Source organism: Muscardinus avellanarius, assembly GCF_963383645.1.
Source record: "Muscardinus avellanarius genome assembly, chromosome: 1".
Classification (NCBI taxonomy): domain Eukaryota; kingdom Metazoa; phylum Chordata; class Mammalia; order Rodentia; family Gliridae; genus Muscardinus; species Muscardinus avellanarius.
The window spans coordinates 106,366,289-106,391,961 of NC_137786.1; the positions used below are offsets into that span (position 1 = coordinate 106,366,289).

Here is a 25,673-nt window from a genome sequence, read left to right on the forward strand (position 1 = left end):
CTTCTTATTTTCTCTCCTGAGGTCTCTCCTTTTCTGACTCATTCTGGCTTTGAGAAAATAATTTTGTCTCTTTTCTTTTAGACGGACCTCTGAGTAACTGGGGACTTGGCCTGCCTCCTCTGCTGAGCTTTACCGAAGAGCTGATGTAGACGAGTTGATTATATTCCATGAAGTAATAGCTGACCACCAACAGGGTTCAAACTACTTTTTCAGCATCAGTTCACCTGTGGACTCCTCTAAATCCTGCTTTATTGGGAAACAAGTCTAGGGCAAAAGGAGGTCATTTTTAACTAGTGAGCAGCCTTTTCCCCTTCCTTACAATTGAATGCAAAGGATAAGTCTGTGGTTCCATTGACTGTACCTTTCAATCAAAATAGCAGCAGAAGTGAGGGACAATGGCTCTGAGTGGAAACTGTAGTCGTTACTACCCTCGAGAGCAAGGGGCTGCAATTCCCAACTCCTTCCCTGAAGTCATAGAGCTGAACGTGGGGGGTCAAGTTTATTTTACTCGCCATTCTACATTAATAAGCATCCCTCACTCCCTCCTGTGGAAAATGTTTTCCACAAAGAGAGACATGGCTAACGACCTAGCCAAGGACTCCAAGGGAAGGTTTTTCATTGACAGAGATGGATTCTTGTTCCGTTACATTCTGGACTATCTCAGGGACAGGCAGGTGGTCCTGCCTGATCACTTTCCAGAAAGGGGAAGACTGAAAAGGGAAGCTGAGTACTTCCAGCTCCCAGACTTGGTCAAACTCCTGACGCCCGATGAAATCAAGCAAAGCCCGGACGAATTCTGCCACAGTGACTTTGAAGATGCCTCCCAAGGAAGTGACACCAGAATCTGCCCCCCTTCCTCCTTGCTCCCTGCTGACCGCAAGTGGGGTTTCATTACTGTGGGCTACAGGGGATCCTGCACCTTGGGCAGAGAGGGGCAAGCAGATGCCAAGTTTCGCAGAGTTCCCCGGATTTTGGTTTGTGGAAGAATTTCCTTGGCAAAGGAAGTCTTTGGAGAAACTTTGAATGAAAGCAGAGACCCTGACCGAGCTCCAGAAAGATACACCTCCAGATTTTATCTCAAATTCAAGCATCTGGAAAGGGCTTTTGATATGTTGTCAGAATGTGGATTCCACATGGTGGCCTGTAATTCATCGGTGACAGCATCTTTTGTCAACCAATATACAGATGACAAGATTTGGTCCAGCTACACCGAATATGTCTTCTACCGTAAGTGCAAAGGGTTCTACATATTTTTCTTGTGTGTCATTTCCCTTCACAGGTACACATGGTCTGCATGTTCTGCCAGAATTTAAGGAATATGATTTGGGATTGCTGTAACTCTTGATTTGCAGTCAGAGTATTAGAAGTTATAATTCGGCTCTCATGGCTTGCCTGAGGCAACCTTTATCTGTTTTTCCAGTAAGGTTGCAGGATACTCAAAGGTTTTAAAAATCACAACATGCAAATGATATTGGTATAGGTAACATGTGGAATGAAAACAAGCATGTGTGCCTTTTTTTGCCAGATATTGAATTATGAAGGTTAGAAGATTACCAACTTGGTTGTTGATCTATGCGAGTTTTGTAGAGTCAGAATGGATAAAGTATTGCTGTCTAATTTGATTTTTTTTCTGCTGAACTTTGGGGCCTATTAAGCTGGTTGCTAAAGACTTGCTTTCATCAGGGGCTTTCAGAACACAAATGGATGTTACACTGAACAATGTTGTCTTGGCTAGATGGCAGCATAGACTGCCAAAAGTCCCCCTTCCTCCCCCCAGGTCTGAAATGTGCTTTTATGGGCTTTACAAATCTGCTATTTGATTCTTTGGCATTTTATACTGAAACTTGAGTTGCACTGCAGACTTAATTAAGCTGAAATTCGTTTAAGATCCATCTGAGAGGAACTACATCCTTGAGAATTGCCAATCACAAGCAAACGCCTTCAGATAGCAGAGGTGATAGAATGACTGACATAAAAGGAAACCAGAGTGGGAGAAAAAGAACGAATTATACTGATGCCTTTTAAATAGGGGTTCTCAGAGGTCACTTCATTTGCTTGAATGCAGATTTAAGAAGCAGATCGGCTTATTTTACATAGCAGCATTATTCTAAACTATAAACTGGAAGCTATTGATCTTTGAAGGGATGAACAGTAAATCAGCCTGTACTGTTTAGTACTTGATTTAACTCTGATTTTCAACAGGCCTAGGAGTTGGGGAAGGTGAAAGGATTAACATACAATTTCAGAGCTCAGGATTAAAATGTCTAAATTTCTTTAAACATAGAATAAGACTGAATTTCTTGTACCTTTTTTTTAACCTTATTTATATTTCATTGGGAGGTGGTGCTGGAAATCCTGGTAGAGAGGCCAACTGGGAAGCAGAGTTGTTCTGTACTGGGTTATCACACATTTGGATTTTAGAAGGGAAGACACATGTATCACAGAGATAGGACTGCCTGTGGAGAAAAATTAAATCAGTTCAGGAGCATACTGATCGGTAATAACAATTATTATCTGGTCCAATAACCCTATCTATGGACCTTATCTATAATCTATATCTTCCTGTATGTCAGAGCTTAGTCACCAGATACTGCTTTTCCTCCTGGCAAATTTCCCAGTAGTGTAGAGATAAGACCCTGGCTTTTTAGCCTTCTATAAAAGAACTGACATTATCTGTGATTCTGTAGAGCAAATATCTTCTCTAAACTTTCTGAGAAAAAGCATCTTAGAGAGAGTTCAAATGTAGGTTTGTGATATTTACCATGGTTTCCAATTTCTAATGTTCAAAACCATAGCATTTTAAGATACTTCTACCAGACAAATGAAATCATACCATCCAAAAGGACCACACTCCTTTTTAAATCACTTGCCTACATAAATGAGACTTTCAGTCATACATGTATTTGCCTACTAGTTCAGAGACACTTCTGTGTTCATAAAAGTCTCATCGATCTAACACGATGTCCTCTTTAAATTATTCTGAAAAGGCTCTGTTCTCTGGATCATGTAATTGCTTCCTGCTATGTTGGATTGCTGAGAGGTTTACTGAGGATCCGTTTGCTGTCCAGCTCCATGGACAGGCTAACACAAATGCATAGGAGCATCCTACTAATAGTATATATCTTGCAAATCATATACTTTTCCTTTGTACCCAATATCCAGAGTGAAGTGTTAACTCTTCCTCTGTCTTAGGACCAATAAAACTGACAGCTGGCTTTCTAGGGTGCATAACAGCTTCCATGCAGCTGCTTAGCCATAATTATTTAATTAGAAGCTGCCAACTGTGCCTATATAAGCATTAATTCATCAAGCTGTTGTGCTCGGGTTAATGGGCTGAAACCATGGGAGGTGCTCTAAAGCAGGGAGTTGACTGCATGCAAAGATGCTTTTCACAGAGGAACTCAGCTGCCTCCTGAGTTTAGTGGGGTGGGGGAGACACACACACACACACACACACACACACACACACACTGTGATCCAGATAATTAATTCCAACCAATCATAGTCTTGTAATAGCCTAAGAACAATGCAAAATCACTCTGCTGGCATCCACAGAGTTCAAACAAACAAACAAATGGACAGTAAGATATTAGTGCATTGTCTATGGTGGTTGACAGTCATGGGCGAGAAAGCTCTTCTTTACCTAATTTCTTTTTTTCATGGGGAATTTGGAAGACAAAAATCCATCACTTACTAACAGGTTAGATTCTTGCCTCATTTAGATTTTCATGTGGACCTAGCACTGTTTGTCAGCACCAGTAATTTAGAGTGAATATTTTGCTAATTAGAACTATGAACAATTAAATCAACTGGTGCTTGTATGTGTTTAAGAGGGAGGTAAAAAATGTGTTGTCTACATTACTCACATACCAAAAAGTAATATGTGATGTACTGTAGAATCTTATTCACCTCTCTGCAAACAAGACTGTTAATATGAACATTATAAGAACATAGAAAAGAAACATCTGTCCTAGAATTGCCACAAAATACTTTAGATATGTCCTTTGTTTTCATTTAAATAGATAAGAAGACACTTCTCTTTTCCCACCCAACTGGCTAAATAATATCTCCTGCTTCTTCAACTATTACATAGAAGTTTTTACCATAAACAAACAGTGCTTCTTGATTCACTTCTAAATAAAATGGGAGTTAAGTAATTTGGAAAGAGAAGCTCTGATTTTGAACCAGATAATCAATAACCATCACATCACTTGGGAACAAAATCACAGGTGCATGAAAACTAATGAACCTCTTATTTCCAGAGCCATCTTCTACTGCCTAAGAGAGTGGGAAAATTGTTCTTGGTTGAAGAGAATTATGCACATTTCCTGAAGCCTACTCAAGAGTGAGCTATTTCAGATGAATCCTTGACAGCTCTTGGATTCTACGGCATTCACTGCTAATAAAACCACAACATCATGACCACAATGAGAAGTTTAACTCATGGGATAAACACCTACCTTCCAAAATATGCACTTTGAGTTCTGCAAATTACAGAAACAGACACCTATTTATCATCTTTCCCACAAATGGCTGCTTGTAGGCACATTTCAAACTTTCTTCATTTCCTTAAAGTGTTGCTTAAGAAAAGTCTCTAAATCACTTTACATACACAGTACATATCTTCAGGCCTATCAATTAAGACAGGAAGTTGGCAAAAGAGTAGATCAGGAAATAATTTCCAACTTAGAATTTAGCTGTGTGACCTTGTATTGGGAAAAAATATATAGTTGTGGCCACTGTGAATAATTAACCCAATATTGACCATATAACCCTCAATGTTGTGTCCTTTCATAGAAAAACAGGTAAAAGTATATCTATCCTGAAACGATTCTAGTTTTTTTTCTCCTAATTACTTGAAAGATACCAATAATAACTCAGTTTTTATTACCCATAGAGATGCAATTCTGGCATATTCAAAATGAAACAGGGAGAGCCTAGCCAAACCCACGAGGCCGGTGAGGCCGGCTCTCCACCAGCAACACCCCACCCCCTCTTCTTTCCATGGCATTCATCTTTCCTCTTGGCTCAGGTGCCCCCTTTTCCTCTTCAGTCACTTCTGCCGCTAGTTCTTTTTTTTCATGCTATGATCAGAACCTGTCAACAAAGCTACTGCTCTGTCCTTCCACTTACAATACTTTCAAGACATGATGTCACTTCTTTTAGAGGTATCTGTGCATAAGAGCATTTTTAATTGTTGTAGATAAGGCAACTTTTTACCCTGAAAGAAGTGTTCTTAAGACTTGAGGCTCCTCCCTCTCCTCCTCTTCCTTCTTTTTTTATTTCTCTTTAATACTGGAAGTTGAGCCCAGGAACATTCTACCTCTGAGCTACAACTCAAACCCTATTATTTAATTATTATTATTATTATTATTATTATTATTATTATTATTGTTGTTATTTTGAAATAGGATCTAAGTTGCTGAGACTGGTGCTAAACCTGTGATCCTCCTGTTTCAACCTCCTGAATATTGTGATTACAGGTGTGTGCCACCATGCCCAGCAAGACTTGAGGCTTCTTAATTTATAATTTTTTTAAAAAAAGCACAGTTTAAGCCGGGCGTGGTGGCGCACACTTGTAATCCCCGAGTTTGGGAGGTGTCGTCAGGAGGATCTCGCTGGTTCGAAGTCAGCCTCGCTGCTGGCTTAAGAGATTCTGTTTCCAAATAAAAATATAAAATAGGTCTGGGAGTGTAGCTGGAAGGTAGAAGCCCCCTGAGTTCCATCCCCAGTACCACCAAAAAATAAAAATATAAAAATAAATAAAAAAGCACAGTTTAGAGATAAGGCTTCATCATGAAGCTAATCTAGACCCAAATCTCAGACAGACATTGGATGATAACGGTGCAGAAGTAATGAGGCATGTTCTAAGTTTCTTTAGGATGTTTTACATTGAGAATTAGGTTCAATGTAATAGTGATCTAAGCATGTTACTAAAATATTTTATCATACTATTTTCACTTCCATACAAAATAAGTTCTATTACCTGAACTCAATTCCTTGTGGGAGGTGATTAGAATAGTTTCTTCCTGGGTCTGTGGCATCACCGAAATCATTTGGCAGCAAAAGTGCCAGTGTGTGAGCAGAAGGGGGAGGGGAGGTCTCCAGACTTCTGCCAAGTGTCCTGATATGTTAAAAAGCATGTGCGACTGCAAAGAGAGAACCCAGCGTTCCTGACAGCCTGACGAGGCTTAGATCTTATCTTAGAAATTAGAAATGGAATTAACTGTGAGTGTACCATAAGGATCCAAATCACAAAGCCCCTCCAAACCCCTCCAGGCATCAAACACGGGGAGGAATGACTGCAGAAGAGTGCTGGTCCAATGCACAGAAAAATGTTCTGCCCCAATTGATGGACAAATGCTCAGTTTCTGCAACATTACTATCATTTCTCTCTTTCTTTGGTCTTTGTCATAGCTGTCCTTTAATCTGGTGTTTCTTAATACTTTAAATTTTCTTAATGCTTATATTGGTGCATTATAGTCTCCCATCATAATGCCGTTCTCGTTATGTAGTGACAAACTTGCACACAGCACTTGCTGGGCTTTCCCCTGGCTCCCTCCCCATTTTTCCTCTTCCCCATACAGAATGTTGAGACTGACATCATTAAAAATGTTTATTACAGAAAAAATTTAAGTGCAAGAAAATGTAGATACAGTAGTATAACAAATTTTCATATAACTAACACGTGTCTATAATATTCACAATGATTTAAAGATAATATTGTTTCATCTATACTCCCACTTAACATTTCTCATGTCAACACTGGGTTATTTTTAAACATTTTTCAGATTTTGATTATTTAATTTGTCTAAAAACTATAGTTAATATTTCTAAAATGTAATGGATTTTAAAAATAGCATGGAACCATTATCAAAAAATTAATTCTTTATTCTGTTATCAAATATCTGCTCAGTGTTCAAAATTTTCTGATTTTATCACTATGTTTTCTTAAAGTTGGTTTGTTTGAATCAAGACCCAAATTAAGTTCATGCATTTTATTTGGTTGCTATGTTTATGTATTCTTTTTCATAAATTAAAAATATTAAATATGATTTATATGCAACAACAGGGTAGAATACATCTTTTCCTTTCTCTCTATCTCCATTTCTCTTGATTCTTTTAAAGCAACTTGTTTCAAGAAACCAAGTTGTTTGCCATTTTAACTACATTCTGGGTTTTGTTGATTTATCTCTGTACTTTCTGTAATGGCATTAAGATGGTTTCTTCCTTTAAATTTGATAGATCTTGATTCTAGAGACTTGATCAGATTCAGTCTCAGTATTTTCAGCAAGAAATGTTAATTGGTGAAAGCATATTCATTTTGAATTGTGTCAGTGGGTTGAAATGTATGTTCTGAGGCAAGGTAAGGACATATTCTCATTGTTATCTTTTACATGTTCATCATATGAGTGCATAGCAATTGGGTTCTCTTCTTTCTGTTGTTCAAGTTGATTCTTAAAACAAAGCAAGCAACACAAGAGACCCCTACTTTTCCTTCCAGTCATTCAAGAACTGTCTAGTATCCCATGGTTGCTCTCCTTGTTGGGCTGGACTGCCGTTAGGGAGGTAGCGAGTCTACCAAGATTTCTACTCTGTCCTGTTGACTGTGAGCAGGAATCATTTTGGATGGAAAGTTCACCTTCTGCCTATTCTAATTTTACATTCCAGTATCCTTGGATACTTTTAACTGTGCTGAAGCTCCACTGAATTCACCATCTGTGTTTCCCAAACCCCTTCTCTCCCTGTGTTTCTTATCTCAGCAAAGGACATTATCACTTACAAGTTGCCTAAAGAAGAATGAAGTCTAGGTTGTTTCACTGACTCTTTCTTCTCAGCCACTTTCTCTAATCTATGACAAATTTTATGGGTTCCTTTCCTTCATCTCTCTCAAGATCACTCCCCTATTTCCATCCCCATTGATGCTACACTGCTCCAGAACACCAGTGTTACTTTTCTAGATGCTTGCAAAGTCAAATTGTCTTTCTTAACCTCTCTAGCCTTGTCGACACCCTTTGGATCTATTCTCTCTGCTGCAAACATGCTGAGAGTTCCAAAATGTGAGTCTGACCATCTCGGTCTTCTGCTTAAAGGTCTTTATTGCCTCAAACTGCTTTTCTACCTAAATATAAACTCCTCAACATGAACTGCTGCTCTTTATGAAATGACCTCTGCTTAACTTCCAGGCCTCCACTGTTGCCATCCTGCCCCTTGCAATTTAACATCAGTCATAATATGTCTCTTTCAGTTCCTAGGTAGTTATCTACTTCTTCATTTTTTTTTTTTTTTCTGGTACTGGGGCTGGAACCCAGGGGCATTCTACTTCTGAGCTACACCCCCAGTCCTAATTTTTTAATTTTTTATTTTGAAACAGGGTCTCACTGAGTTGCAAAGGGCCTCACTAAGTAGCTGAGGCTGTCCGCAAACAACGATCTTCCTGTCTCAGCCTCCCAAATGCTGGGATTACAAGCATGCGCCACCACACCCGGCTCTTCTTCATTTTTATGCATGATGTTGTGCCCTCTCTGTTTAGATTGACTGAATACTTCAGGTCCCAACTAGATGTTACCTTTTTTCTGGGGAAGCTTTCTTTGCCAACCATATCTGGATAAGACATCTCTCATCTTTGCTTCATAGGACCCTATTTCCCTCTACCATATTACAAATAATAATGCGATTTATTTGCTTATTGATCTATCTTTCCAAATGTAAACTTTGAGACAGAAACAGTGTCTCTCATATTCATCATAATATCTGGTATAATTCCTAGTACAAATGTGAGCACTCTATAGATATTCAAAATATTCAAATTTAAAAGGTACCTACTGTAATATTCTGTAGTGGTTATAAGTGCTACCATCTTGAATATATCATTACATTTTCTCTTAATAGAAGAACTAGAGATCGATGATAGTGTAATTAATGCTTTAAAATAATAATAATAATGGTATTTCCTAATGTTCACAGAGTGTTAAGCATTTTACATATAAATTGGAATTCTCACTAAAAGAAAATCCTTTTAGAATCCTCTTAGCACCTGCACAAGGATTTCAGCTCTAGGGAACTGAGAAAAACACTTAGTAGCAGCACAGTCTCCTGTGGTCTCCTGTTAGTTCATCCAAGCAAGATCACATTGAAAATGGGTGGGGCCAGTGTTGAAGGAAAAACCCAGGAGGAGCTCAAGATTCAGGAAATTGCTGCAAAATTGATAAAGTATTCCCGATAGGAAAAGAACTCCACTAGAATACGAAGCGTGCTGTGAGACTTGCCTTTATCATTTTCTTCCTGCTAAAGTGTTCCATTTCCTCCCTTCTTCTCTTCCCATAAATGTTAATAATCAATCTCTGAACGTCAGAGACAGCATAATGTGGTTATTAAGAGGCTGAATTTGGCATCCAGGTGAAAATATGCTATTTTCCCAATAAAATAATCTCAAATATTGCTTTGGTGTCTGTTAGCTGTGTGATCATTAGCAAATTATCTTCCCGTGCCTTGGTTTTCTTACCTGTCAAATGCAGATGAGAGCAATAGTACTTGATCATAAGGCTGCTATGAGATTCAAATGGGTTGAGATATCATAAAGTATTTATAACAGTGCCTAGCACCCAGTGCTGTGGAAATATCAACAAGTACACAGACCTGAAGAATATTGGTATGAATCAGTCACTTGAAGCAACTTATGTGACTCCTCTATAGCCCTCTTAGCTACTTTGTCTAGTCTGTTAATCTAAGAATGTTACAACAAACAATATCAAAGTTTATTTGATAAAATTCTGGCTATTCCTTTTCACTGAATGGGGAAAACACAAAAGTAATTCCTCCAAAAGCTTTAAACTAAATGCTGCATTGTACCCGATAAATATGTAAAATTATTGTATCAATTTAAAAATATATACTAACAATAAAAAGAAGAAAGGGGGGGAAAGGCTTCAAGGTCTAGTAATACTTTGCTTTCCCCTGGCTATTCCAAAATGGAATTTGTTAACAATGGTTTTCCCTGCACACCATGACTTACCTGTTGCTTCTAGAACCTGGATAATACATGGTGGAATTGAAAATTAAGAATACAATTTAAGTTATATTTCAGTCACTGCAGAATTAGAATAACCTTTTATGAATCTCAGACTAGAGAGTATTCTTCAGATAGAAAATGATTATTGAGGACTGACAATAGGATCATTTAAATTGCTCCTGAAATGGAAACAAGACATTTTACTTCACACTGTGTGTAGCTGTCCATTGTGGCATTAAAAGGTAATAAGATTATTAATAGGGGACTGTTACCATGCGACCCATTCAAAGCTGCCCCATGTGAAGAAATTTATACTTTTCTATTTATATTCATCAGCCCATTGTGAAGCAAAAAGTTACTATAATTTCCTCAGCTGCATTGGGAGCAACCTTTTATTCTGAGTAAATCTGATATAATGCGATTATGAGCTAGTTACATTGATGAAAATAAAAGGCAACCCATTTCTGTAATTTGGTGGCAAACGTAAGAGACTTTCAGGCTATTGTATATTGTGTTTTTGACAACATTGTGAACTGTACAAATCAACACTGTTAGGCAATGAAGTAGAAGGAGAACATCGCTCTGGTAATGCTATTTCTTTTTTAAAGGAGTCAAAATAGCAGAAGAACTCTAGTGATTAGGGTAAGGGAAATGAGGCATGTGGATGTTAGCGTGTGGTTGAGGTATGGAATTAAAACCAGGGGAATATGCTGGACATAGAGAAGTGTTGCAGCGTTCTCAAAATATCCCGAACAGCAGTGCCAGCCCACAGTGTGAAGTATCTAGTGGCCAGGCATCATTTCTAATTTTCTTATAGCTTAAGCATTCAGTCACATTGGTTGAAGACATTTTCCCATGGGTATGAACCTGCAAATTTATACTCAAATGCAAATGGAAGATAGAATTCAGTTTTCATTAAATGGCATTCTAGTCAACTAGGTAAAATATACTTTTCTCTTTAAGCAGAGGAATACCTGTGTGGAGTTCAATTTCATCAAGTTGCAACTATACAATAGGAAGACATTAATTCCTATTTGTCCAGTCAAAGCACGTTTTAGAATATGAGTTTTTGTTTGGCTGATCTGTATAGATATTATTGTGGGACCGAGAAGGAATGATTGGTGATATAATGTGTGGTACTGCCAACGTGTTTGAGCCTGCTTTTGATCCTCAAAAAATTATAAAATATTCACTGTATTTGCTTTAAAAGACCCTACTGATTCATACTTATGATCTGTCTTATATTAGGAGACCTTTTTATAGGACTGTCCACTTGAGATGGTGAGAAAATGCCAAATCTGTATGCAAAGAATAAAGATTGTGATTCATGAACTCTTCACGCTAATGATTTTCTAGTACTTCTCTGCAATCTGCCAGGGAAGTGATTAACAATCTGCACAGCCTTCATTGATTGGAAACGGCAGGCACTTCAAACTTTCCTTCATCTGCACTCTCCACATATACAAAAAATGTAATGAAGTGTAATCTTGTTTTCTAACACATCTTAACCTTCTTTCACCAGAGTGACCTTCTTCCATAGGCAGACTTCATTCTAGATTTAGTTCCTTGTTGAGAGGTCTTCTCGGTGCCTTCTGGCCACAAGAGTGAACTCCAGGCACTTTGACCTTGTTCTGCCCTTTGCCGTTTGGTGCATTGGGTCCCTAGACACCTTGTGGGCCGGCTCACACGTATCTAGAAATATTTTTTGAATACCTACAACACACCTGAGATTTTAAGAAGGGATTCACATATTCTCAGTGGTCTCAAGAAGCCTGTGTCTTAGAGAGAGATTAGATTAGTAAATGGTTTCAATCTGGCATGATGGGAAAGTATAAACTGATATGAGAAAGGAGTTTCTAATCTGAATTTGGGAGTGTCAGGAAGTGAACTTAGATTTAATAATGCTTGGAGAGGAGAAAATAATGAAATATTTAATGCATTTCTTGACTTTAAGATACTAGCTGACTGCTATTCTTGCAAAAGTTATATCGTAAGCCGGGCATGGTAGCACACACTTGTAATCCCAGTATCTGGGAGGCTGAGACAGGATTGTGGTTTGCAGACAGCCTCAGCTACTTAGTGAGGCCGTCTGCAACTTAGTGAGACCCTGTTTTAAAATGAAGAATAAAGTATAGGGATGAGGGTGTAGCTCGGAGGTAGAATGCCCCTGGGTTCCATCATCAGTATCACCAAAAAAAAAGTTATATCCTAGGATACCTTAGGAGAACTTTAAGATCTTCAACAATATTTCATTGCTCACTTAGTTGAATATTTCCAGTGATCTTATTTATTTCAGGAACCAATATCATCCTTTTAATTCGTTAGTTCTCTCTTTTGTTAAAACTGTTGTCTTGTAGAAATGTATGTGTAAAATCAGAGTCCAAATGATAGTCTATATAACTATTTTAAAGATACTCTGTGATTATTTTGGTAGGCTCCTTTTATAAAGACTCTCAAAGTGGTATGTTTCATTATTATTAACTTTAAGGATTTCTGACTTAGCTTGTCAGTCTTTTGCACAAATCATTTCTGTTGACTACCACAGAGCTGAACACACAGGGGGTGCTCAATAAACATTTGTTGAATGAATGAAAAAATGTGTAACACCAGATTTTAAAAAAAGAAAATGTGAAATGTAAAATGAATGAGCTTTGCACCTGTTTTACTTGATGTTTACTTTTAATCACGGATATACCCTGCAAGCATCAGTAAAAATATGGGTGAATATATCAACAGCATCAAATCTACCTGGATAAAAATCTGAGTTTTCTCGCTTTCTGCCACAGCATATTGGGGCAAGTGCTTTAACTTTACACCTCAGATCACTCATCTGTAAAAGGGGGAACAAGGAGGCTTCTTTTAAGCTAGTGTTGTGAGATCGCAGCTAAACTCAAATTATCTTTCTAGCTGTGTTCACAGTTAGATGGACGTTTCATCTGCAGGCTCTTTTTCATTCATCTTGCAAATAAGTGTTTTTGGATCCAGGGGAAACTGAGAATGAGGACCCATTAGAAAAACCTTGTCCATTATCAAAAACAGAAGCCAAGCAGCTGCCCCCTGGTCTTACTTGAGACCATCACTACACACTTCATGACCTCAAAGAAAGAAAAGCTTATTCCCACAGCACAAATTTCTCTAGCTCTCTTGACATGCTCACCTCTCCTGCCCACTCTGAGGATGCCCACTCTGAGGATGCTTGTCCGTTGGCAGTTGTCCCCATATTGGCCTTTTGACGGTTCTTAAACTGACTGGCCTCTTTTGTACTTCAAGATACTGCTCTTGTGTTTCCTCTCTCCAGAACATTCTTCCTCCTTCCACTCACCTTTCTGTGTCCTGCTCATCCTGAGTCAGGTCTAATATGTTTTCCTTAGAAAGGCCTCTGATACTCTGCTTACTCAAGTGGCCAATGTCTTTCAAGCTGCTTCCTCAGCACCATGCTTATTTCCATGCCAGCACCATTCACATGTTTAATAATTGAATTTACTTGTGTAATTCTGTATATAAAGGCTAAAAGCTTCATGGAGACAGGAACTACATTTGCCTTGCTCTTTTTTTTTTTTTTTTTTTTGGTGGTACTGGGGTTCCTGGAAGCCCTTCTATCTCCGGGCTACACTCCCAGACCTGTTTTTACATTTTTGTTTGTAAACAGGGCCTCCTAAGCCAGCATGCGCGGCTGGCTTCGAACCTGCGCGATCCTCCTGTCTCTGCCTCCCAAGCGCGGGGATTACAAGCGTGCGCCACCACGCCCGGCTGCCTTGCTCTTTTGTATTCCCAGCACCAACTACAATGCCTGGTGCATTACATTCTCCTTACTCTACTATGTAAAATTAAAGTAATAGACTTCTCTTCCAATTGAAGACAACTGATCATTTTTATATACACACAGATACATACACATAATTACATTGTATATACTTGCATACACTTGTACACATACACATTTCTGTGTATATGTTACCTATACAGTTATATATATATTTGCACACACTTACATACACATATTTATGTATATATATATATATATATATATATATATATATATATATATACATGCTCATACACATGCATATAAATCTAAATACTTTAGAGAGAAAGAAGAAAAAGTCAACTTAAATAATGAACGTGAAAAAGTTATAGACAAAGGTGGCAAACGTTCCTTTGAGATTTACTTAACTTTCCCAATGCTCAGGTATCTTGATTCATGACAGGAATAGTGGGCCGATTTAATTGTCTCATAGGATAGTTACACATGATATGGCATATGTAAAGTGATAATGTTGCTTAATTAAATATCTGCTCTAAGAGGATTGAGCAAGGAAATGGTTCACATAATAACATGGCAATGTATGAAGGTCTTGCTATCAGTTGCAGAAACATACACAGGAGAGAGGAGAGGCTGTGGGTGGAGATATGGAAGGAAGCAGCCAAGAGCCGCAGGCACGTGTGCTGGTGGCACACTGGGCCTCACTAGGAGGTATGATTGCAATGCACTGGTAAAGATATTTTTAAAAGGCAGATTTTATCCTGCCTTGATGGATCCTCTATAGAATGTATTAAGGACAGGTAGTTAAGACTTAGGGAAGAAAGATTAAATCTCTTCTTTTTAGAAAGTTGCTTAAGCAAAATAGGCAAATAGATTTTAACAGAACTGCAACACAAACACTATAATGGCATAAGGCTGGGTAACATACAATCAAACTGTATTGGGCACATTTTTTTCTCTACTTGTGTAATGATCATACATGTGTGACAGGCAGATAGTGGCCAAGTAGATAAAAACAGGTCTCTTATCTAAGCCTTGCAAAATATTGTGCTGGATAGAAGCCTAAAGTATATCTTTTATGCTAGGTAATATCAACTGAATTTATAAAGTCAGAGAATCCTGGCTGGTGTGCAAGGAGATATCATGATTTCATGACTCAGTTTCCTCTCTGAGTCACCCAAATTTAAATGAATTCCTATGTAGAAGCCAACATATACCATCTTTTAAAGTCGCACTATTTTAATTGAAGTGGGAATGGGTATACCCAGGCTCCTTGTCTTCCTTTCTTCCTGGTGGCCCTTGGGGCAATTATGTGAATCCTAGGGATCATGATATGGTTATCTGAAAAACACTGACATGAATATTTTAGACAAATAAGAGATTTCCTCTTTTTGAAAAATTTGCTTTTTGCATTTTTTGGTTAGGTTCTTAGCTATATGTTTATTTATATTTGTTTTTATGTTTTCTTCTTAGAACAAGTTTATATGAAGGTAGTTATTAGAAAAACAAAATTAGGCTGGGCGTGGTGGCACATGCTGTAATCCCAGAATTCTGGAGGCTGAGAATCATGGTTTGCAGACAGCCTCAGCTACTTAGTGAGGCCCTTCGTAACTCAGTGAGACCCTGTTTCAAAATAAAGAATAAAAAAATAGGGCAAGGGGTGTAGCTTAGAGGTCGGATGCCCCTGTGTTCTATCCCTATACCCACAAAAACCAAAAAACAAAATTAAAGTAATTTTGCTTATATATTTGGTATATTTCAAAGAAAGTTACCTTAATTATCCACATTATGGGTATTTTTAAGGGGGAGGAGAATAGCAAATAATGGGAATTTTTTTCTATTGAAAATAAAATGTGGAAAAAGGTTTTTATAACTGATTTCATATCCTGCCTGCTTACTAATAGGAGATTATTTCCATATTGTGAATAAAGCCTAACTGGATATATTATTCTGTTAAATCAACATACTATATATTTACTCCAAAGAGGTTAAGGTAATGTGGTACAATCTTTGGTTCAAATGGTGCTTTCTATCCTGACATGAAGAATTGATTGTAAACAATTCTAGCCATACTCTTCTGTATAAAGACAGCAGGAACACTTTCTTTTTATCATAGCTATATTTTCGTATTTTATAGTCTATGATTTGCATTGGTAATTTGCTTCTTTATACAGGGAGAAAAAGCTTTGTTTAAAACAACCAGATGCAATGTAATAAAATAATAGCTATCTTAACTTGCTACAAAGTCCTCCTGCCTTCAGATAGAAATAAAATGGGTACACAGTAGTATACATTTAAATTCTGAAATGTTAACTATAATCACAAAGTACCCTTTACTGAACTCTAGGTTGTATTATGTGACATGTTCCTCATTTAATCCCCACAAAACCTCTACAATAAGAAACTGAGATTCAGAGAGGTCTGATAGATCTAGCATTATACTCTAAGTGGCTGCTTCAGAATGTCTTTGAAGAAGGCACCTAGTGATGACTGCCTGGCTTTAAGTTTGAGAGAAGTTTATTGGTTCATATTAAGAGTAGGTTACTGAGGGAGATCAAGCATGGTGGTGGGGCTGAGATTAAAATAACGTTCTCTATGCCACATATTTGCGTCACTGCCATCTTATCTAATCATCGGTATAAACAGAATTTAAACCCCAATTGCTCTGACCCCAATTCTGGCATTCTTAACTGTCAAGCCATATCATGGAGAGAGCAGATGGCAGTGCTGTCTTTTTGAGCTGTCAAAGCAGCTATTCAAGGGAACCACCTCACAAGACTAAATGAGAAGCCCACGTAAATCTGCAGCAGGGTGTGTGGATGGTAGAAGGTGCTCAACGGCTGATTTGTCTTTCTCTTCCTCTTCAAATTTCAAGGCTTAGGAACACCATTTTCCTGATACGGCTTTAAAAATTTAAACCAGATTGGGCCGAAATCTGAAAAATCTGTCCTCAGTTACCCACACAAAAGTTCTGGGCTGCAATCTTTTCTTGCAGAAAGTCCTACACAGCATTATTTTTAAGAATTTGATTTTCTAGGTACCACAGCTAAAAAAGGCACAAGATTTCATAGTATGAAATAGATGTCAAAAACATTTTAAGTAGAATAAAGGAGAATTTATCCTTGTCTTCTTTCACTCTACCAAATGCTTAAGCAAAAATGAATAAATTATATATGTTACAATCATATATGTTATAATTAGTTTATTTGATGCATAAATTATAATTTATGTATTTTATTTTAATTGCTTTATTAATTTATTTTAAATATTATATTTAAGGCATATTAACAGTTTCTGGAATCAGTAGCAAGCCAGAGATGACTGAGGTATCTTAAGACTAATCCAAGTGCCCGGAAAGGCCCTATTGGTTTCTGGAGAAAAAGCACATTTAAGCATGAACCTATCTATGATAACCTGGAATGCTGTTTAAATTATAAAATACCCTGAAAATGAAACTCTCTTCTAGTAGCTTTCCCACTTTTGTATTTGAGGCATTAGTTGGGAGCACAGTTCTGGCACAAGTACTTTATGTTAATGAAAACATTCATTACTTTGGAAGTCTAGCCATTACAATAGCAGAGCTATGCTCAAGAACTAAAAGAGGAGTTGGTCTTGAGTTTATGACTAGTTGATTCTCTTAGCCCTTTCCCTTCTGAATCTTGAACCCAACAGATAGGGTAGTATAGACTTTGGTTGTTTATTCATTTCTTAAGCCCTCCTTACATTTAATTATCTACTTTTCTCTAAAATGAAAGATGCCACTGGCTCAGTGCAAGTCACACAAGTGCTTTGTGTAAACAATGTTCTCTCTTTAGAACACTAGGATTATCATTAGGACAATTAGGGGAAAAAGATTCTTGTTTCCATTTTATAGATGAGAAGACTGATAGGAAGATCCTCACTCAAGTTCACAGCTAGTGAATAAAAAATTCAGGGCTCCAATAAAATCTGACTCTAAAAACTACAAATGCCTTTTAATTCTCAGTTACAATAGATTGTCTATACTGTGCAGATCTTTCTTTTCCATGAGTTAGTATATTTAATGCATTTTGAATAATCACTAGAAAAGAGTTAAATATAGGAATTCACTAAATAAAATGGGTCTTGCTTTTTTAATTGTCCACTGTAATATTGAGCCTCAAAGAAAAATCAGGATCTGTATGAATATTACAGCTAACATTTATGAGACTTGCTTATCTTTTCCATGCTTTGTGTATGCACTATGCATTTATTCAAAAATTTTTATTAAATAGCTAGTATATGCCAAACAGTATTCTATGCACTGAGAATTCATCATTGAGCAAAACAAACATTTTCTGCCTTCAAGGAAATTATATTCTAGGGTGTGTGTGTGTGTGATGGATAATAACCAACAAAAGTAAAATGTAAATTTTACATGAATATGGAGATGGGAATTTGTCACATGAATATGGAGATGAGGCAGGATGGGGTTAGCAGTGTATGTTGTAACTGCAGATAAAAAGCAGGGAAGTCTTCACTGAAGTGGTGATATTTAAATAAAGGCTTGCAGAAAATGACTTTTAAAGTTACGGGACATCTGACAGGGAGCAGGAATAGCATGTACCAAGGTCCTAAGGTGATGAAGTGCTGGGTCTATTGGAGAAGCAGCTTAAGGGTGGCAGTATAACTGGAGCAGATAAAAGAGAAATAGACTAGAAGGAAATGAGGTCAGAGAGAGGGCCAGGCCATGCTGAGACCTTGTAAGGACTTTGGTTTTGACTGTGGGTGACATAGATATCCATTGTTAGGTTTTGAGCAGATAAGTGATAACATCTGTCCAATTTTAAAAAGCTGCCTACTGTATAATACTGGAAATTTGAGCTGGTTGTGGTAAGAAACACATGTAACCCCAGTGCTTGTGAGGCCAAGGCAGGAAGATCACAGGTTCACAGGTTTGAGGCTAGCCTCAACAGCATAGTGAGATTCTCAGCAACCTAGCATGCCCCTATGTTCAGTCCCTAGTGCCACCAACAAAACAAAACAAAACAAAACAAAACAAAACAAAACAAAACAAAAGGGGAAGGAAGAAATTTGATCTCTATATTCACAAACTAGATATATTAGACTCAGGTTGCTGAATTGAGAACAGATGGGTGGGGTCAAGGGAAGAAGCAGTTCTGTTAATTAGACAACTACTGAAATAATCCAGTTGTGAGAAGCAATGCTCAGACAAAATTGACAGGAGTGGAACTGGTGAGAAAGGCCAGATTCTGGATATACAGCATGGAGGTGCTGTATGAGAGAAAGGAAGATTCCAAGATTTTTAGTTTAAGCACCTTGGAAGAATGGAGTTACCACTAACCCAGAGCAGAAGAATGAGGAAAGAGTAGGTTTTGGAGGGCAAATGAGGAATTCAGATTCTGAACATGTGAAGGTTAGAGATGCTTATGTGTTGAGTAGAAGGCTGATTGAGAGGGGCAAGGGTCGAGCTATAGATATAACTTTGGGAGTCATTAGTATGTAGAAAGCGTTGAGAGACTAGATGATAATGCCAAGGGAGTGATGCAATGGGAAAGAGAGTTGGTCCTTGAACTGAGGCCTGGACTTTCAGGTGGCTGGAATTTGGGAATTGAGGAGGAACCTGCAGAGGTCAGAAGGAAAGGCCAGCAAAGTGGGGGAGGGCGACCAGAAAGTGTGGTGTTCTGGAAGTCAAGTGAAAACAAAGTGCCTAACGTAACGGGGGGATGATTGGCGAGTCACATCCTGATGAAAGAGTTAATTCTTCTCAATCACTACTTTCTTTTTTTTTTAATTTTTTATTGGTGCATTATATTCATACATCATATTGGTGTAAAAAACTTGTGTGTACATACATGTACACATCACTGATTTAACCCCTACCCATTTCCCACCCCATTCTCTCCCCATCCCTCCTTCCCTTGCTGGGCTTAGTGGTTGACTTTGCTATGTTTAAGTATATTGTGTGTTTTAGAGATTTTCCTCTTCCCCCCTCCTTTCTCCTCCTTTAGATTGTCTTGTTTGCTCCTCTATAGGATTTCCTCTTTCAAGAGTTCCTCCTATGACCCATTTCTCCCTAACTCACATATTAGGGAAAGCATCTGATTTCTTATTTTTTTGTGACTGACTAATCTCACTTAGCATAATGTCCTGACAACTAAGATCAGGGCATTAACAGAAGGGAAAATTTAGCAAGGGCACGTGGAAAGAAAAAAAATCTTTTCACGAATCTTCAGTAAAAGAGTGTCCATTGACAGATGAATGGATGAAGAAAATGTGTTATATACAAACAGTAGAGTTTTACTCAGCCATAAAGAACAAAATTATGTCATTTGTATAAAATGGATGGAACTTGAGAGCGTTTTGCTCAGGGAGATCAGCCAGTCTCAGAAAGTCAAGGGTCATATGTTTCCTCTTATATGTGGAAGCTAGAGAGAAAATAGGAAAGAAAGGGACTTCAGATAAAAGAGGAAAGAGAACAGTGGGATCGAGGAAGGGTTCAGGGAGGGAGAAAGGGAGGAGCAAAAGCAGGCTTGAGGAAGGAAACAGATAAAATAATGTTATGTTCAAATATGAAGATATCACTACTAAGCCGGGCATGGCGGTGCACGCTTGTAATCCCCACACTTGGGAGATGGAGACAGGAGGATCACGCAGGTTCGAAGCCAGCCTCACTGGCTTAAGAGACCCTGTTTCCAAATGAAATATAATATAGGTCTGGGAGTGTAGCCCACAGGTAGATGGGTTCCATCCCCAGTACCACACACACACACAAAAGATATCACTACTATCTACCAGGTACCAAAAGAAAGGAGGGGGAAGAGGAACAGGATGCAGAGGAAGAAGCACTGAGTGATGTGTGTCTATATAAATGTATCACTCTGGATCTCACTATTACATATGACTAAAATGTTCCAATAAAAAAATAAATACAAACTCCACGCATGGTGGCGCATACTTGTAGTCCCAGCATTTGGGAGGCTGAGACAGGAAGATTGTGCAACCAGCCTCAGCTCTTAGGCCCTTTGCAACTCAGTGAAACCATGTTCCAAAAAAAAATAAAAAATAAATAAAAAATAAATTAAAAATAGGGTTGGGGGTGTAGCTTGGACATAGAATGCCCCTGGATTCCATCCCCAATATAGCAAAAAAAAAAAAAAAGAATATAAATAAGTAAATAAATAATCAAAATAAATCAAAAGCTAAATTCTAATTTATCAGAAAAAAGTTCTTTGAGCAGTGATGCCCATTGCATACAATATAGAGGTCACTGGTGACTTTACAAATAATGCCTTTGGTGAATTAGAGAGGTCAAAATCATCATTAGAATGTATTTGGGAAAGAAAAATAGAGAAACTGGGGAAAGTGAATGTATATATCAATTTCAAGAAGTTTTGCTATACAATGAAACAGAGTGGTTAGATGGTAGGACAGATAGTGAGAGTAAAAGAGAAATTTATTTTTAAAGACAGTAGAAGAAACAGCATATTGACAGAAAGGATCCAGTAGTTAGGGAAAAAAATCAATATTATGAGAGCAAGAGCGAGGAGCTAAAGTGATATCCTTGAATAAGTGATCTTCCTTGAATAAGTAAGAAGGGATGGGATTGAGTGTAGTCGAGTTCATTCTTAGCTGTGAACCTTGTCGGTTGACGCATAGTAATGGGGCATATGAATATAGAATTGATATGTAGCAAGGTACTTATGTACTATATACACACGTAATATGGGAAAGTATTGAGGTTTGAAGGGAAAAGGTGATAAAAGATAGCAATCCAGTAATGTGGGAACAGGAAAACTAGGGATATGTGTTACTGGCCAGCAGCCTTACGGGCTCACTGGAAGCAAGTGGCCATACATTTAGAGAGACCACTCAACGCAGTTGCACACTTTTCTCCAGCCAGGTCCAACTGTATAAGAGGATGGACGTAGGTCATATATGATCCTAACACGTAAGCCTGGGGTTTTGCAAAGCTGAACCACAAGAGTTGGCAGTCATGTGAGAGAGTTATTAAAAGGACTGACCATTGAGTTTAAGCTTAAGAAATTCTATGAGGTCGTGGAGGAGATGAGGAACAATGAAGAGGTGCAGGTAAGACCAGTGGACTGAAGGTCCACATGGGGTCAAAGAGCTCTGTGGAATCAAGTACTGGAGGAAACGAGCTGGAAACCTGAGAGGAGAAGGTGGCTGTTTGAACTTGAGCTTATGGAAGATCAAGTAATTAATAATGGTTGTTCAGGCCAGGCATGGTGGCGCATGCTTGTAATCCCAGCATTCGGGAGGTGGAGACTGGAGGATTGCAGTTCACGGACAGCCTCAGTTACTTAGCGAGGCCCTTTGCAACTCATTGAGACCCCATTTCAAAAAAAAAAGACTAAAAAATAGGGCTTGGAGTGTAGCTTAGACGTAGAATGATCACAGGTTGCAGCCAGCCTCAGCTACTTTGTGAGGGCCTTCACAACTTAGTAAAACCCTGTTTCAAAATAAGGAATAAAAAGTAGGGTTGGGCATGTAGCTTGCAGGTAGAATGCTTCTGGGTTCAATTCGTAGTAATGCAAATATCTATAGATAGATAGATAGATAGATAGATAGATAGATAGATCTTTTTTTTCAGTACTTAGGATGGAACCAGGGGCACTCTACCTCTGAGTTATACCCCCAGCCCTATTTTTTTATTCTTTATTTTTGAAACAGGGTCTCATTGAGTTGCAAAGGGCCTCACTATGTAGTAGCTGAGGCTGTCCGCAAACTGTGATCCTCCTGTCTCAGCCTCCCAAATGCTGGAATTACAAGTGTGCTCCACCACACCCAGCTTATACATGTAGAATTAATTAGTTAATTTATTTTATTTAAGTGCTAAGATTGGTCCTAGGCCATTATGTATGCAAAGTATGTGCTCTACCACTGAGCTAAAGCCCAACACTTATTTAAAAAGAACCTATTAAAGAGCATTTCACTGTATTGCTCCATGTTCTAGGGCTATGAGGATAAAATATATTGTATAGAATTTCAGTTGAGAACTCAATTTCAATGTATTATTTTCTTTGCTAGTATTAAAGTATTTAAATAATAATTTGAATATTTTATTACATCTTGTCCTTATCTTATAAAATGAATAAAGAATAGAAATTAAAGTGCTGATATTGGTAATAAAGAACCTTATATCTCATAAAACTTAATGTAATTGAGACAAAGATGGAAATCTTCAGGCATACAGAAAGAAGCAAATCCTTAGCCTTAAGTAGATAGCATTGGATTTAAACCAGTTGAGTGACTTTTCAATTAAGAAGAAAAAATTCATAGTTAAAATGTATAAATTATTGGAGTCATATTTCAAAGATTCAGTCAAGAAAGGGAGATTTAATTAGGCATGGTCATGGTTTTTTTCTATTAGATAATGCTAATTATATAAGGTATAAAATCTATAGTTTGATTCATGTATCTAGACCTTTATACATGACTTCAGGGATGCTTCTCATATGAATATATGAAACGCTTTCTAATATAGCAATGATACAGATATTGCGGAAAAGTAGGGGGAAAAGTGCTTATTTCTATGTGAAATGATTAGGGAAGTCTTCCCTGAGATGGTGGCGACTCTTAAAGTTATATAGAATGAGAAAGGATTTGTTGAGCCCACAACACCAGGAAAGGTGTTATTGGCAGCTTTCTTGATGAGCGGGTGCTGAGGCATGGAAACCAGGCAGAACATGGCCTGTTCTCCAAACCTCATCATTTGAATGTAGGGGTAGGAAACAGAGAAAGGATCTTCCTGGAGAGCTAAGAAGAGAGCAGATGGTGGCGGTCTTCCAGGGCAGGCTAAGCTAACGAACTTCATTTTAGATGGTGTGTAGGCACCTAGTGACCATAAAACATTCTTGCTGTGTCTTCTTTTTATGTTCAGTGTTAATGTCATGTCTGGTAAATTTGCAGCACTGTTGTCTGATGCTCATAGAACACTTTATGGTATCTAACTGTATAGATTGGGGTGCCATTTTCATATATTTCTTTCTCTTTAGCTATATGCCTTACTGAATCTTCTTCTTCACTTACTTATCTGATAAATATTTACTGAATATCGACTGTCTACCAGGTATGCTGTAAATACTTGGAATTCTGGGTGAACAGCTTTTCCTCTCATGAAAATTACATCCTAGCAAGAGATGTAGATTGATAGGTAGATTAATATGTGAATATTATGTCATCTTAAGTTGATTTCTCATATATATTATTATTCCCTACGTGTGGCTCATCTTTCCAACTAGGTCTCAACCTAGTGATAAAGCCTATAGATATAATCCTGCCATGTAATTTAGATGAGCCAAGACAGTATTTGTTTAAATTGCTTTTCATGAGCACTGCCTATAGGGTTTGCATTGGCCTGAAATATGGAGTTGGTGAAGCCCCACCACATTCTGTACTATGTCTTTGTTCTTTTATGGTGTTAAGACTGTTCTACAAATGAAGTTGGAAATGATGGCACATGCCTGCAATCCCAGTATTTGGGAAGCAGAGACAGGAGGATCACAGGTTTGAGGGCAACCTTAGCAATTAGCAAGGTCCTCAGCAACCTAGCAAACTTTCAAAAAATAAAAAGTTCTTGGGGTATAGCTCGGAGGTAGAATGGAAGCATCTCCCACAGAATGGAGAAAGGTTTCCAATCATATTATTAGTTCTTCTTTAAAAAAAAGGCAACTATTCTCAAGCCTTGAATGTTCTTCTTACTTGATAGTTTGCCAAAGGATACGCTAATTTTCCTTTGTAAATTTATACATAAGCTTGGTAAGAACACAATTTTTCTTTAATTTGTTCTTGGAATTTTACATATGTTCTGAATGGTGTTCAAATTACAGCTTCTAATGACAATAACAAAAGTAATAGCTAATAATTTTTGAGTGCTTATTTGCTAAGTGTCATAGATTCATTATCTGAATATGCAAAGTACTGGACTTGGAGTGACCAAACAAATTGTTTATGGTCACACAGCTAGAGAAAGAAAGAGCTAGGATTTATTTATTTATTTACTTATTTATTTATTATTTTAAATATAGAATTTTTGCCCTACTTTGTACAAAAGTAATAGCTAATAATTTTTGAGTGCTTATTTGCTAAGTGTCATAGATTCATTATCTGAATATGCAAAGTACTGGACTTGGAGTGACCGAACAAATTGTTTATGGTCACACAGCTAGAGAAAGAAAGAGCTAGGATTTATTTATTTATTTACTTATTTATTTATTATTTTAAATATAGAATTTTTGCCCTACTTTGTAGACATTTGGCATTCTACTGATTCCATATAAATCCTTAACACTTACTGTGATAACACTCTTTTAAAAGGCAAAATTCAAAATTTAATTGCTATCTCATTAGCTATATGAAACTTTCTTTTTAGCGTAAGATACATTTGTTCTTTTTTATTGGTTCTTTGTAATCATAATTCTTAATGAGGTACAAGATAGTAGAGGCATACGTGCACACATCACTCATTTAGCCCTTCTCCAGTTCCCACCCAATTCCCTCCCACCTCCTCTTTCTTATGTTCTGTTTAGTGATTGATATGTTTGTGAATGTACATCTTGTGCATTAGGGAGTTTCCTTCTTTCCTCCCCCATCCTCTTTAGTTAGGTCAACTTCTTTACTGATCTAAAGTCTTTCCTTCGTTGTCTAGGGTTCCTTATGACCCATGAGAGCTAGGATTTAAACCGTGGGTTTTTAGAGCCTGAGACCTCTACCTCTATGATCTGAAATTACACTTGTTAGATGAACTAAGTTCTTATTTCAGAAAATCCCCAAGAGCTAAGTGTCCGTTTCCTGAGAGGCCCTGGTCTGACCAGAGAAGTCACCATCCCCCCTCCAGCCAGACCTGGTCAGTTAGAGGATGACTTGCCCTCTCCTGGTCCACCGTGGCCATTCAGT

General features: G+C 37.8%; 1 protein-coding gene across 1 annotated transcript in view; it reads left to right on the top strand.

Moving 5' to 3' along the window:
* Positions 1 to 395: 395 nt before the first annotated feature.
* Positions 396 to 25,673, top strand: part of KCTD16 (potassium channel tetramerization domain containing 16) — a gene marked incomplete at both ends in the record, with an annotated part of 274,828 nt that continues 249,550 nt past the window's right edge. Inside the window, one exon of the mRNA XM_080719533.1 lies at positions 396 to 1,227. Coding sequence (XP_080575659.1) covers positions 396 to 1,227 — 832 coding nt within the window. The remainder of the gene's footprint in view (positions 1,228 to 25,673) is intronic.